Source organism: Epargyreus clarus, unplaced genomic scaffold (assembly GCF_041222505.1).
Source record: "Epargyreus clarus isolate Ecla_fem2 unplaced genomic scaffold, WU_Ecla_fem_2.2 ptg000005l, whole genome shotgun sequence".
NCBI classification, from domain to species: domain Eukaryota; kingdom Metazoa; phylum Arthropoda; class Insecta; order Lepidoptera; family Hesperiidae; genus Epargyreus; species Epargyreus clarus.
In genome coordinates, this window is record NW_027332213.1 from 3,696,146 (window position 1) to 3,712,896 (window position 16,751).

Genomic DNA, 16,751 nt, shown 5'->3' on the forward strand with positions numbered 1-16,751 from the left:
TAAAGCGATAAATACAGAATTCAATTATTAGTTTTCTTATTAATTTATCTCTTCATTTTATTTAATAGTATTATTTTTCAGGTGCTGACTACATCTTAGGATACCTAGCCAATTTTTCTGCACTATTCTTTATGACTACTTTTAAATATGTCTACTCTATACTTCATTCATTCTTTGCTTTATTTGTCCACAGTAATCTGGATTTGAACGGTAGTTGCTTACCTAAATACAACCATAATTTTAATTAAGGTGTCAATCAAAATTATCATATTAATTGATTATTTCCATAAATTCACGCTTCAATCAGCAATTAGATTAGGCCTTTATACCTACAGTGTTGTGGTTTGTTTACGGTTAAATCTAAAAGATATAGACAAACTCGTTAATACCAAAGTGAAACTGGGCAAAATTTCACAGAAAGGCAAGGAAACGTGATCTCACTTCCAAGTTTTTGCTGTCACTTATGACATGTGACTTTAAAGAGGGTCTGCGGGTGTAATTAATCAAATCCTCGAGTCACGAGACGTGACGTAACACAAGGAGAATGGTGTTCTTAGTACTTGTATCGCGTTACCGCAATACAATTTGGAAATCGTAAATGTGGTAGAACTCTTCTTAAATAATTCCAGTAGAACTGAGTAATTTCTTTCAGTCTCATCAAGTAATATGTTCACAGACAAGGTTTTGTATGAAGTCATTTGCAAGAATGATGTACTTACAAAAGGCTTCATTTTAATTCTCGGAAAATATATATTTGCTTATTAAGGATTTTTCTCTCCTGGACATAATAATTGGAGTTGAAAGATGTTCCCAAGTAGCAGTGATTACTTAGCAGATAGATTGTACGTCTTCTTTTCTGCTTAACTTAATATTAGCTAAGCAAATAAATCTTCTATTTTTGTATGATAACCGTAACAAAAGTCTTTGTAATAAGGTAGTAAAGAATATAGATGAGATCATAACAGTTGCAGTTTACTTTAGTATGCCGTAACCCAAAAAATGTATTGACAATACTTTTACCCTACAGTCATGCATTAACATAAATCTATGGCAGGCCGTTTCTGAAAAAGGTTTTATATGTTAACACATTTTGAGGAAAACCTAACGTGTGTCAAGCTTCGTAGCTTGATCCCTTTGCCTTCGTAAAAGAATTTCTCGTCTCGCCAGGATGACGGGCGCCCTTTGACAAATGATTCGCAATGCTGCCAAACCCTATTAGGGCTGAAGTGTAGCAGTGATTGTACTGTGATCAGGTAAGAAACAGAAATAGACGTAATCAAATGTTTGATTTTTATTTTTGCTGACAAATGGTAAAGCAATATGAGTGTTCCATGATATAAAAAGTAATAAGTTAACTCACTTAACTAACTTAACTTAAGCAGGTTTTAATATTATACAACCGCAAACTTAAGACGTACGTATACTAAGCGATGAAGGAACGTACGTTAGAACATCTGCTGTAGTGTGCTTGGGTAGGCATTCAATCTTTATTAAAGTAGCATGGTGAAGTAGGCGTCAGGCCTCACCTGTTGTAGAGAAAGACTCATCCCCAGCGGGAGAAAATTAAAGTGTTTGCAGCCAAGTTGTTGAATATCACTTTTGTTTTATTAAAACAATTCAAATTTCAAATAACTCAAATTATGAGCCAGTAAAATATAAATTATTTCTATTTTACGGCGTTATGACCAGGTTCCTAACATTAATAAAATGGCTTGATAAACGATAGGCACTAACCTTACCTTGCAAAACCCTAGTGCCCTTTGATAAATGGTCCGCAATAAACAAATATCGTTCGGTCGAAACCTTCGGGTCATTGTTATTTTTAACGTCGGCCGTCTCACAAAAAATAAATCCAATTTACTTTCCTAATTACTGTAATTTACTTTTCCTTTTCAGTCCTTTATTTAAGTATTCTTATTTATTTATATACGATCCTTTGGTAGGTGGCGATTTCTGTGATTAGACAATATGTCGTACGAAACAGTAATAGAATAGTTTTACTGTAGTCAGATAAATAGTTCTTTGATTAGATTTTTTTTGACCCTTGCGTCAAAAGAAGATGTGTTACCTCACTGAATTTAACCCGTCTATGTCACAAGGGGGGAAAAAGTTTATTAAGGAGGTGTTGTTTTTACAGCGTATTTGTATTTATTTATTGAACACCATCATAATGTACGCTAAATATATTAGTAGAACGTGAAATAATTAGAGGAAACAGGTAAATGCCATTAAAATTACAGGTGAAGACTTCATGCTATAGAAAGAAGCGAGTATATAGAATTATAAGGGTTAATGGAGTAAGTGCTGTATTTACCTTCTACATGAAAAGGTCGTTTAAAATGACGATGATAGGATTTAGATGGGAAATATAACAATTATATCTACGATTTGCCTGAATATATGCATTATGGACACAAAGAATATTACCGACTAGACCCATATTAGCATCTAGATCATTGCATAGATATCCTGTCCTGGAATCAAAGGACAAATATCTCGTACAATGACAAATTTTACGACAATTTTGTTATAAAGTTCGTCATTAATACTCCACGTCAGATCACTTAAGGCATACATACATTTATCGATGATACGCCAGCGAAGCGTAGAAGGCAAATCCAATCTATCAAAATTTGACACGGGTTGGTAGTGGAGATGACATGAAAAGGCTTTTATAAGAAACGCTGCTTCACTAGCTAAGACTTTGCTGGAAGACGTTCTTGACTATTTATTTAAATTATCCTCAAAAAAGGAACCGACTTGGTAATGACATTTTTATTAAGTTTTAATTTTAAAGAATTTTCCACGATATATTTTTTATTGTTACAATAAACTATTCCCAGTCTCAGATTACTACACATTTTGTAATAATTTGTAATATATTTGAAAATGTTATTTACGATTAGGGTAGCCCTAGCTTTCGGTTCAATTTCCAGCTAGGTGATAAACTGAGTAAAATAATAATCGGAATCTCTGTTCCCTGTATTCAATTATTGGTTTATGGGTTCCAGAAAATATTTAATAAATAATCATTAAATAGTTACGTAAATAACCTGTTACTGGGAATCGGTATCACGCAAAATATCACAGACTTAAACAGTTACTTTGTTTAAAGATACCCCAAAAGCTTCTTTACCGGCGCCGAAAACAAAGCGAAGTATTTCGTTTCCACTCGTAATATTGCTAGTAACTTCCGCAGCCAGGAAGCGGCAACAATAACAAAGTTACTTCGCAATTAGAGAGAGATTGTTTGGAATCACGACCAGTGTTACTTGAACTGCCACTGCGCTGCTCGAAAATCTACTTTTTGAGGACTTGTTTCTTAGTGAGCGAGTGATGCGAGAAAGTGCTTTCGTATCGTATCGTACACACAACTGACAATGAGTTTAGGATTCTGTTTTTTTTATACTTGCCACTAATCGATAGTAGGTACTACTTATTCCACGGTATATACCAAAAACTTATATATAATGTTTTATCGACCCAATGTCATACTCTACAGTCAAATTATTGAAAATATTTTTTTACTTTCAAAATAGTTAAGTGTAATGAAAAATACATTAATCTTTTAAAAATCTCTCACTCTACAGAAGCTGCATTTTATTAATACGAATAAGATAAACGCAAAAGTAACTTTTTTAAGTTTTTACCTAAACATACTGTTATAAGAAGTAGGAAGTGACTCTTCTTTTTAAAAAAGAGTATAATGTATTTTGTTTTACTTCACATTTTAAATGTATCGCTTATTTCAAGTTAGCTTATCGCTAGACGTGAGGCAACTGTCGATTTCGTTTTACAGTATACTCAGTCACCGGTCCACACAGGTCAAGCTAAACTGGTCGTAAGAATTATTGCCTTACAATACATGCAACGAATGGAAAATTTTATTGTTTTATGAAATATCAACCTTACTGTGAAGTGTCTTCTGTATACATGTGCGAATATAAAATGAAGTTTAAATTAAATTTAGCTGTTTCATTAGAGTTTTGCAACTTTATAAACATATTTTTTGCAACATATGTATATTTTAACTTACAATATTATGTCCGACTCACTGGCACCACCACTACCACCACACCTCTATTTTCCTTACAAACAGATAAGACGAGCCATGTTAGGCCACAGGAGTAGAAATTCAATTAATAATATACTGGAGTTAACCTGCACTGCAGTTAGACTAATCATATTACATGTGTTCGGAATACAATGATATATAGGTACATCGACTTATGTTTCATGAACACAGATGTGTGTACAAGATTTTAAAGTAATCAACCCCACCTGATCCAATACTTTATACTGATGCTGAACCAAACACTAAACTAATTCAATTGAACCAGTGCCAGCATCAATGTCTACCAAAATAAGACACAGAATCCGTATAAACCTGTCATTAATCACTACTTGTGATCGGATATTGAATCTGTCACATACCTGCTGACCTTGATTCTGCGACAAGGAAAGGCTTTTACCCACCGTTACCTTTACGAACCGTTTACATAATCCCTACAGGGATTTGCTTACGGTTGAAAATCAGTACTTTCAATGGTTATGGATGACTTGGGTCACAATTTGCAACTTTTCTTGAAGCTTAACTAACCTCAGCAAATGATGAATTTGAATATAAATGTATCTCTCAAGGAAAATATATATAAAACGCAGCCAGGAAAGCTTAGGAATCATGATTTACAAATGTAGATTTCAATATCAATGCCCATTTTTCTTTATTTATCACACTACATTGTATTTATAAGTTTTTTTTAGAAATATAAATTCTGTCTTAGCAAACGATGCATAAGCAAATTATTTGAAATAATATATTATAGGATGGTGTTGCTGTATTATTGCGAAATGATTTGAAAGTTTATGCTTGATTAAATATTAAATCGTGTGTTGCCGATTTATAGAAATAATTATTTCATGTATAAGATATTACAAAATAAACAATTGTAATACAAAAAAAATTATCATATACTTAGATTATATCCTTAAAAATAATAAGATAGACTAATTAATGGATAATTTTACCTTCGTCCATGGACAGTTGATCCCATAGAGCGACTTTAGTACCAGCCGGGTCGCTGAGGGCCACGTACGCTATTTCTCCTCGAACTAAACGCAGATCATGATCCAGCGCCAGTATCCAGAAAGTAACTATAACAATAAGACAAATTTATCGAAAATGTTGACAACAAAATAATTATTATTGTATGGGACGTACTAGATGGAGGTATAAGGAAAATACAACACACAGATGTTATAAACGTAACCCATCATAATGAACACAATATTTTTAGAATAAAATAACAAACAATTAATATTATTGTATTAATCCGCAATAAACATGTAAAATAGACTCCAAACAGAACAGAAGTTATATCTGCAGTTAGTCAGAGTCGCGTTGCTAATTCGGGGGATTAAGTAGGGAATGAAATCTACCTTACGTGTATCCTAGAGATCAAAACTCATCAGTGCTATGATGCTGGTATAAACTTGATATAAATACATGTGAGGGTAGAATCATGACAAGTTCTGCTACGATCAATCCTGTTCGATAATTTAATAAGCAGGAGTGAGGATCCATGTAGGAGATGTTGCGTCAAATTAATCATAGGATGAATAAAAATCTCTAAAACACCACAGTGCACGCTTGATAAAGTGGTCAATCGTAAAATAACGTAGACATTTCAATAACAACAGATATAACGGGGTTCGTTAAAATATTCCAGCTCACTTCCATCTCGAATCGAAGAGTAAACACAGACCATCTATTAACCGACGAGGTGTTAAATTTAATGACGAAAACAGCGCAAACAATCCAAAGTTTTGTTTTCAGATGAAGTGGTCACCGTAATTCATGTTGGCAATAGCAATGTAAAAACAAAAAACCAAACCGTGATTATAAGAACATAGCAACAAAAGAACTAATTTAAAATCCAAATAAGACACCATTCGTAGTTAAGTTTCATTAATTGATTAGTTCCATTCAATCGTTGATCCTGTTAACTCCAGTTAATGGTCAATTTATGATTTTTATAAGTAACCTCATGATTTGCCAAGCAAATTAGCAAACGATTCCACATGCAAGAAGCCTCACATAAAACCTAACGACTAATTCTGCACGGGCATTTGAAAGTCAATTTATCCGCAACGCTAGGACCGAGGGGCCGTTGCTTCGTAATTAATTACACTAAGCAACACCCGGGCGATTGTCCAAGAACCCAACTCGGACAATAAAACGAAACTTGCGAGGTTGTTTGCAACAGTCGATTCGAGTAATTTTTGCATGTGTCACGCTAGTTGGACTATTGGATTTTTCATTTGTAATTTCGATAAATGTTCCCTTGGATGTATCATTGCATTCCGCTGCATATAAGGTCAATTTATAAACATTCATAAAGGATGTTACTTTGTAATTCAGTATGGCAACACTCGGGTGTCTAATCCAAATAGGACAATAAAACAAAAGATGTGAAGTTAAGTACCTATTAATTCAGACCTCGGACCACTAGGCTATCGCTGTTTTAATACATGCTGTAAAATCACGTCGGGTCGTACACAATAGTAACAGTTTGAAAACCAGCACGACGTTGTATAAGCTGTTGGCCTGTAGCACTACCATGAGTTTACAAAAGTATTACTCGCTAGCGACTGCGTAAAATAAATGTATGAAAAATTGTACAGCGCCTCTGGTGGTTACTCGTAGAACTAAAATCCGTAGTGGCGTAACTCGATACGTAAAAAACCTATCGAAATCAAATCGCTAGCGAATGTCATTATGATCTATTGCCATACAAATTCGGTCCCATCAGTCATTAATTTGACAGACGTTGTCAAGAAATACCGTAACGATAGTAGTTATGTTATTCACTAGCAAAATGACAATAGTTTTCTATTTACAATTTCTATAGTGGCGTTTCTATGCCAACTCATGGTAGTGCTACTGTAATTAATTTGCCATACCGGACGATATTTCACTAGCATACATTGATATGGAAGTAGCAGACGGCTTAATAATCATACAATCAGTTACAACCTAAGAGTGTGAAAAAACATCACGACGTTGTATAAGCTGTTGGCCCGTAATTAATAAGCAATATCGGGTGATATTTCACGAGCAAACATTAATATGGAAGTAGAAGATGGCTTGATAATCATACAATCAGTTACTACACAAGAGTGTGAAAAAACAGCACGACGTTGTATAAGCTGTTGGCTTGTAATTAATTAGCAACACCGGGCCCCACTCCGCCAATAAGTCGGAGTTGGCTCGGAAAGTTCGTGAACTTGTTGGCCCTGTTTGATTCCAATTTATGCGACACGTATGCCAGCAGTTGCGACGTATCATGTGACGTAAATATATAAGCTCGGATATGTCTGTCTATGTGTAATTAAAAATAAGACGTTTGCACTCGTCGTCTCAGATTTGGGGTTTTGTTTGGTTGATTTGGTTATGAGTGTTGATTCATCATGAAGATGATTATGGGCAGGCTGGTGTTTATCAGATTATCTGCGGTGGTGCCTACACCGTGCCTATTTCCGATTCCTATGAGTAGTGTATAATGCTATCGTTATCTGGTTTAAAGTCGGGTTTAATTATAGGAGGCGTACGTGGTTGACGTATTATAATCCAATAGGGGATTGATTATAGAGTGATTGTACTCTAATACTGTTTGTGATCTAAGGATAACTTTGCGAAGAGACGCTACTTGTTCCCTGAACCTGAACAAAACGAGCGATGCCATTTCAGTTACAACAACAAGTCGTGTTAGTGGTTCAGTAACTAACCTAAAGTTTACTATCTAACTTACTGGTCTCTCCAGGTCTGTAATGATGGCGAGCCGGTCGAACGATCACATCCCTGACTGGTCCAAGAAGTTTGATAACGCTGTGACTCTTGGCTGTGCACTCCTCGTTGCCAACGCAGCCAACCGTTGTATGAAGGGTGCAATGCGTGGCTGGAGACGACGGTATCTTCAGAGGGATTATGCCGTAACCTGGAACAATGACATAATTTATATTACTAAGATCGGTCCAAGTACAAATTTGAGGGTAATTCCACCCTCACTTGTAAAAATCAACGGCACCTCTCATTAAGTATTTGGTTCTTCTTCTTCTTTTACTTATTGTTTCAAAACTAAAGGAAAACTTGACGACAATATAACAAAAACAGGATTGAGACTTGCATGGTACGTTATATCGAGATTTTAATGGTACATAGCGTTATAATCGCCTTCGGTTCAATCGAGTTATTGTTCGCGCAATCGAGCGAAGTACATTCGAAAAGTCGACATCTTACACATTTGGATACTCTCCAAGTGTTTTTATGGCTGATGTACATTATGGTCATATAAGTATTAAACTCTGAATAAAATATTATAATTATTTTCAAAATAACATTTTGGTTTGTTCTACTGACATAAGGAGTATACATTGCCATTATATATTATCGACAATCGATTAATTGAACTGCTGTTAAGAAAAGTTTGAGCTTACTATTACTAAAATTGCGGTATTTTAAAACATTAAATTGTCTTGCAAACGCGCCTAGCTTCAATTGATGACATTATATACACCCTTCCATGCTTCACGTGGACATGTAAAGCTGTAGGTCTACATTGTATCAATAGCAGTTGTTGATCATCTGTCATGCTTTTCTCCGCCAAATATTTTTGAGTCGCTTATGTTGAACATAAAAAGAGTTGCCAGATTCATAACTTATCACATTTTTAAATAATTTACATTTCCCACAGTGCTGGCGAGAATCGTTCCACATTTTAATCGTATTCGGTTCATTCAAGTGCTTGTTCGCGCAATCGAGCGAAGTGATTCGAGAAGTTGACATCTTCCACATTTGGAAAGATTCCAAGTGGTTTTATATCTGCATTTGATTTTCAGAGTTTGTACCAGTCTGACCGATTTATCCAAACAATTATTATTAAAAATTGTAATATTATCATATTGCTAATTTTAGGAGTAAATTCCAATTTTACACATGGAGTTCAATTTGCTTTTAAAAATCATGTGTAAGAATTTCTCAATCAGATTTCATAAAAATTAAATTGCCTATTAAAATCTACATTATATTTTTTTTCTGGAAATTTTCTAATATCGTACAAAGTATGATAATATTAGTAGAATATATGATAATGATAATATTAATAGAAATCTTAAATTTTCCGTAGATACCTCATTTTATTACCTTAATTCATATACGAGTAATGTTCATAAATAATTAAACTTAATTTTTGTATTAAAATCATGATGATTTACGGATTTATTGTATTTTTTATAAGTAAGGCTCCATTTAATCGCGTCCGGTTCATTTGAGTGCTTGTTAGGCGAATGGAGAAGTATTCTCCGCCATCTTCCCCATTTGGAGGTGCTCCAAGTGCTTTTATTGTCGGTATTGGAGATTCAAAGCTTTAGTTCAGTTTAAATGGAGTTTCAATTCGTTTTAAATGGATTTTGACGACAAAATTTCGTTCGCTTGATGCTGTTGGTTTTGTTGTGTAAAGTATAACTTAGATAATATTAAAATCTACTTTCATAACAATTTGACTTATCACTTTTTTAAGATTGTACGTAATTGTTTTAATTGTTTCACCGTCATAATATGTATTTTGAAAAAAAGGAAACCATTAGAAACAGAAACGTATATTAGAAAAAAAACAATCTACACAAAGTTAATTCTTCATTTTCAATTCAAACGTGTCTAAAAAAAGTCAAATTTTAGCGAAACCTAAAATGCCACTTTACCCAGACCTAGACCCAGTGAACCTCCATGATATTTCGGATAAGCTAGTTTTAAACTTATATATAACATTCTTCAACGCTATATACTATAAGAAACAACTACCTTGCCTACCTACCTACCTATGCAACACTGCTTTTATAACATAAATTAATATTTTCAATGTACAGAATAAAAATGACATGTAATAATTTAATACGACTTAACTTTATTTTTAATTTTAATTTTTATATTTTGCTAATTTTTTTTTTCAATTTGTCATGATTGCACACCATTGTAATGGTAGAATGTACGAACTTCTATTGCTGTAACTATCTTTGTGTACTACATTCTTGCAATAAATAAATTTCAAATTACCCCGATTATACCACAGTTTAACCATAAAGTTCTACCTTTAAAATATAGTATCATAGCACAAAGGTAATCAATTGCATGAGATGCACTTTTCGCTCTGCGCTTTAAACTAAACCCGAGGGAAGACAGTCATGACATGAGAGCTTAGCCATGAATAATGACGAATGCTCCTGAAGATACGAATATTTGATTTATTATCTAAATAATTCTAATATCATTTTAAATTTAAATTGGCTGCAATGACAAAGGTACCAAGGACAATCTTAAAGCTTCACTTTAGTTATTGGTCCGGAATATTTAAATATTTATTTGTGCAAAACTTAATGTTTGTCACTTAAACATTCCGTTAAAATGGTAAGCAATATTTTTCTTGTGAAATGAAATATTTTTCTTATGAAAAGTAGCAATGTAGCATGAAGTCTATGGATGATATGTAGACATTATTGTCCATGGGATTCCGTAATCAATCTAATAGGATTCGACTCTTTTTATGGTGACGGGAGGTACACATATACAGTGGCAAAAGACGGTGCTGTGAAAGAAACACCAAGTCACCAGCGAATGTGGAGGACTTCGGAGTTTTCAACGGAACATAGCTGGGAGTCCTCCAAGTGTGGTGTCTCTATAGGATCTATACCTAAGTTGCTAGCCCTATTTATATATGTACTAGTGGTGGTATTTCAAAGAAATAATATGACATACATAAAACGGAAAACTTATACCTGCATTGGACATTGACAGTGGTGCCATCTGTTGAAAGTTGGTCTTACCAACTTCCAAACCCTCGTGGGCTCTCGGACAACAACTTTCACTTGCTAAGAAGCTAAAGATCACTTGATCAAATGCATAGTTTCCGATTCTATAACTACTTACGAATTAAAAATTAATTAAAAAACCTTTTCCCACGGACTAAACCATTCTCAAGTTGAACTTGAACACACATAACACATTTCATCAAAATCAGTCCAGTCGTTTAGGACGAGTTCAGTGACATACACACGCACATAAGAAATATATAATATACATATCTTCTTTTATATATTATATAAAGATAACTAGATGACCCGGTGAACTTCGTACCACCTAATTATGAGTGACTATCTGTACGTCGTGGTTTCACTCGTGTAATTTATGTATTATGTCCATAAACTACTGGTAAATATTAGGAAATGGCCACAGGAGAACAGGAAAATAAAAAATACAATTAAATAAAATTCACTCTACCTCTCTGCACTCTGTTATTTTTTTACCGACTTCAAAAAGGAGGTGGTTATCAATTCGGCCGGTATCTTTTTTTTATGTATGTACACGAATTACTCCGCCGTTAGTGAACCGATTTTAATAATTATTTTTTTATTGTGTTATTTTTTATTGTAGGTTCTAATGAAATTACAAAGTCAGTTCATCATTGACTATTTAAGGGTCTGATAATGTGGCTCGGAGACAAAATATGTAACTCCTCAACCGATGGGGATATTTGAGTTGTGTTTGAAGATATTTGGTGTAAGTTCTAACGAAATTGCAAAGTCAGTTCATCATTGACTATTTAAGGGTCTGATAATGTGGCTCGGAGACAAAATATGTAACTCCTCAACCGATGGGAATAATTGAGTCGTGTTTGAAGATATTTGGTGTAGGAGGTTCTAATGAAATTGTAAATCATTGACTATTTAGTTAGGTTAGGTTGGAACACATAAGACAATATAAAACTAAGCGGGCAGGGCGCGGCAGCGCCCTGCGAGCGGGCGGTTCCAATCAATGTAAATTCAGACCGTACCTTAATTCATGATCACGTTTATACAATTTTATATTGTATTAATATAAATGTTATTATGTCATCACTAAAAAGGGTAAAAAAAATTTTAACAAAAAATACAACCGACTTCTATGTCACTACATAGTAAAAAATTATTCAAATAAATGTTGGTTTGGTACATATTTCTGAAGTCGGCGCTCAATATATTTCGTTCGAATTATTTTTTACTTTGTAGTGACATAGAAGTCGGTTGTATTTTTTGTTATTTTTTTACAAACACGCGAAAAGAAGTACCTATAACTTCAATAACGGTTTTTTTTAAAGAAAGTTTATTTACTTATAGTACTCTAATCGGGTTGTTGAATAGCTAAAAATGCTGAAACAGGTGTGTAAATAGAAAGGCGGTTTATAACAGTCTTAAGGGTTGATCTAAAAAAACAAACAGTGACTCAGATGCTTCATTATGTCTTATGATAATTTTCTTAGTGCTCCAAATTAACGGATATTAAATTAAAGTTCCATACCCGATTAAACGACCCTAAAGGTTGATTTTCCAAAAACGGTGAAAAATGTGTTCTATTATTTTGAATCAAAAAGCTAAATTCCAATTTTCATAGACTTTGCTTCAAAATCTGCCGATTTCTAAACGAAGTGTCTTCTAAAGCCAAATGCAAATTTTTACAGTTTTTGCTTCCAAATTAACGGATTTTAACATAAAATTCCAACCCCTACTTAACCAACTTAAGGGTTGATTTTGCAAATATCGTAAAATAGATATTTAATTACTTTCTATCGAAATCCTATCAAATACCAATTTTCATATAGATTTGCATCAAAACTGGGGGACTTTAATACAAACTTTCAACTCTTATTTATTCACGGAAACGCGGTCGAACAGGATAAAAAGTATCCTATGTCCGTCTCCTGGTTCTAAGCTACCTCTCCGCCAATTTTCAGTCAAATTGGTTCAGCCGTTGTTGAGTTATAAAATGCTTCACGTAAACGCGGTCGAACGGGATAAAAAGTATCCTATGTCCTTTTCCTGTTTCTAAGCTACCTCTCGATTAATTTTCAGTCAAATTGGTTCAGCCGTTCTTGAGTTATAAAATGACTTCACGGAAACGCGGTCGAACGGGATAAAAAGTATCCTATGTCCGTTTCCTGGTTCTAATCTACCTCTTTACCAATTTTCAGCTAAATCGGTTCAACCGTTCTTGAGTTATAAAATGACTTCAAGGAAACGCGGTCGAACGGGATAAAAAGTATCCTATGTCCTTCTCCTGGCTCTAAACTACCTCCCTACCAATTTTCAGCTAAATCGGTTCAGCCGTTCTTGAGTTATAAGTGGAGTAACTAACACGACTTTCTTTTATATATATAGATTATGCTAAATTTCGAAGACTTATGAACATTTCTGTCATTAAATATATTGATTTATACGTTTCGAATCATTTAACGATTATGAAAAGTAGCATTTCACTCCAAACAAATTTCTTGGAGCCAATTCAAATGGATGCCAGAAATAAGCTCGGTCATTACGCAAATTGCCCTTCATTCTAAACTTTTATTTATTATTTATGCTACAGTTCTTAGAAAAGATAAAGCAAGAACTTATTCTTATTAAATTGTTGTCGTAAAGACTCCCTTCATTTTTTAAGTAATTGGGATTCATCTAGGCAGATGTACTTACCTATAGATAGTGTATAAGCGCTTCATATGAAGGGATGTAGTTATATCCTAGTAGTTGAAATTCAGCCTTTCATTCAGTTGGGGAATCTGTGGTTCGAATGCTAGGCATGCTGCTCTTGTCCCTATAGTTCCGGGACCAGAATAGGGCTACGGTATCCCCTGCCTGCCGTAAGAGGCGACTAAAAGGGGGTTCCGGGATTGCGGTGGCAAGAGTGGGAGCTCAAGCCGCCCGGCCTGCGTCCCCGGGAAGGACGGCGGTATGTGTGGTAGCATACCGTCGTGTACACCAGACGGTTTGGCGAGTGGCATGCTCACCTGGGCGGAGCCCGACAGGGCAACGCGCTACGAGGACTCCGATTGCGTTCCTCTGAAGATCCCGGAGTCCTTTACGCAGCGCCGAGGACGGCCACCGGGGGGTTTTAGTGCGGTCAGAATCCCACATTACTCTGTGTCGCTCCCACGGCACCGTGTACCTTTTGAAAGTTTGCCCCTCGAAAACAAAAAAAAAGGCATGCTGCTCTGATAACTTCAAAGTTATTAGGTATCAGTAAGTAATTATTACTTTTACTGTTATAAAGGTTTTGCTTAATGAAACTTATATGTCCGAGATACCTTTTAAAACGTTTCCAAATTGATACATTTACCCAAAATGTATAAATTCGCAATTGGCCAGCGCTAAAGAACAACACTGCAAAGGCGACGGCGATATTGCTGCCGATTTATTAAACTTCTTTTAAGTACCTAACATTATAGTAAAACATGACCTACTTTCTTAATATACTTTGTAATTTCCACTGTATTCCATTAAACGTTAATGAACCGTGTATTAATTCAAGCTCGAGCGATATTAACAAAGATGGTGCAGAGAAAATTGCTTTACCTTGCGACGTTCAATTGTATCAGCGTGGCGGAAGTGATTGCAGTGTATTCCGGGGTGCATTCTGATTTCATTAGAGCCTCGCTGTAGCGGTATTTTCATGTTGTAGCGGATACGTAGCTACCAAAGGTGCAAAGGTGTGAAGTAAAACGTTACGAGTCTGCTTTTTAACACCGTTGCGTTGCTGTTTTTGTTTATTGTCTGGAGAGCGTGGTAAGATAGAGATACTAATTCGAGATTTTCTATTTTAGTTTACAAGAGTAATACTTCGAGCAATATGCTTGCTATTAATAATGAATGTTCATACCTATCCAATGTTTTTCTTACAAAATATTTGGCAATAATTGCTTACTAAAATTGGACAAATTTTGATATTTGGTAGGCAAACATTGGAAAGATTTATTACTTTTATTTATTGCGTTTATGGAACAAGATATATTTTGTGGCAATTCATAAATGTAATTCGTTATAGATGTAAGACATAAAGCATCTTTAAAAAAGTTCTCCTTAAAGTGCCTTTATTATAGTTTGTAGTTTCTGAGGTATACGTAAGTAAATAAGTGTCCCTAACGTTAAATAATTTAAACTAAAGTAAAGTTTTGGTAAATAAGTGTCCCCCAACTTCAACTATGTTGTGGAAAATTCCGAGAAAATGAGGTATAGTAGGTATACTAAACAGTTACCCGGCATTACCTAGTAGTAAAAGCGCGAACCCAGGAGCACTATACTGCTCGTATACGAAATACGTACGTACTTTTAGAATTCTAAACATAAAGACACATAAAAATTTACCACCTTAAAAGTTTAAACAAAATCCCCGCTCAAAGAATTTCTAAAAAGAATTATAATTACAAACGTACCAAGATTTGATTACCTTGGATACCACGGCAGGCTCCAATGTTCCCAACCCGACACCTCCAAACCCAAGCCTCTATTCCAACGACATAAGACCAAAACCAACTTTGTGCGCTCCAATTTGTCGACTAAAACACTGTAGGAAAATTGAACAGTAAAATGGGATTACAGATGGAACTTGGAGCGAGATTTTTATTTCATTGCCATTTGTTGGAACTATTTTTGTGGCACTAAAATAGTGATGAAGAATTTTGCTCCCATGAGAAATTTGTTTCCAAGGATACTAAAAGAAGAAAAGAAAATTCTGCGGTTAAACTTAAGAACAGAAGGAATCCAGAAGAAAACAACGAGTGATGACCCGCGTATCACGTAGCGGTGATAATATTGATCAGACGCGCAAAACGTTTCTGGTTTGATCCCCGGTCAAAAAGATTTCTGAATGATTTAAATCTTCCCTTAGTCTCGTTGTTTTTGTATTCGTCTTTGTGTGTCTTCATGGCACTCACGATACGTAGGAATCCTAGTGTAGCCTCACACTAGGATAGGTGAGTGTAGGAAGCGTTTATAACTTAATCTAGAACTAAAAAATACCACCAAGTCTATAGACAAATGAAACCCGTTATGTCTGATGATTGTTATCTGCCTGATTCACAAAAGGTTTCAAGTTTGATTCTCAGTTAGATATACATTGGTGACAAATTTAGATAGTGATAATAATTATCTCATTGGTACTTATTATTCAAAAACTCATATTATTAGAATGTGGAAGTTAGAAGGTTTCAAAGGTTAGACTAACCGCGCATTGGAGAATAATATACATGGATATCAAAACATAATCATAATAGGTAGTTACTTAAACAGCATAATTATAATGAAGAACAAAAGAACTAAAATTCTCCTTTGTTATACATTTACGTACCCACAGTATATTACACTGGAGATATTGTTCTGGAACAGGCTTATTAAAGTCCGTTGCCATGGTAACAAAGGTTGAACGAGCCTAAGTGCTCCCTAGCTTAGGCTTAGCCTTGCTGCACACAATTAAGCAAATTAATGCTGTCAGCAATGTAATTAACACACCACATAGAATGAGTAGGATTTATACTTTCGTCAGTTATTCGTTACTGTCCATACCACTGCTGGGCAAGGGTCTCTACTTAAAATGAGAGAGGCTTAGCAAATAGTACACCGATCTGGCCAAGTAATATTAGGTAGGTCTTTTGAAGGTGGTAGATTCGTTTGTGGTTCGACTCTGGCGGCACTAGTTCTACGAGTAGCTTAGTTCTCAGGGGTAGCGGCGCATCTGTGGCCAACCTCAGGTAGGAATATCTAATCCTATCTGGGGTTGATTACAGATGTCCATGAGCGGCAGATGCCAGTTAACATAAGATGGACTGCATGCTCGTCTGCTACTGCAATATATTATAAAAAAAGGAGAATTCGTACACCATTGAAAACTGTTGTAT

At 35.0% G+C, this 16,751-nt stretch overlaps 1 protein-coding gene across 2 annotated transcripts in view; it reads right to left on the reverse strand.

The window, feature by feature from the left end:
* LOC140757957 (C3 and PZP-like alpha-2-macroglobulin domain-containing protein 8) overlaps positions 1-16,751 on the reverse strand; it is a 237,607-nt gene that overhangs the window by 80,122 nt on the left and 140,734 nt on the right. For both annotated transcript variants that reach the window (XM_073093878.1, XM_073093877.1), the window contains 2 exons: positions 7,812-7,997; positions 5,029-5,154 (listed from right to left, as the gene is read on the reverse strand). In XM_073093878.1, the coding sequence (XP_072949979.1) occupies positions 5,029-5,154; positions 7,812-7,997 (312 nt within the window). The remainder of the gene's footprint in view (positions 1-5,028; positions 5,155-7,811; positions 7,998-16,751) is intronic.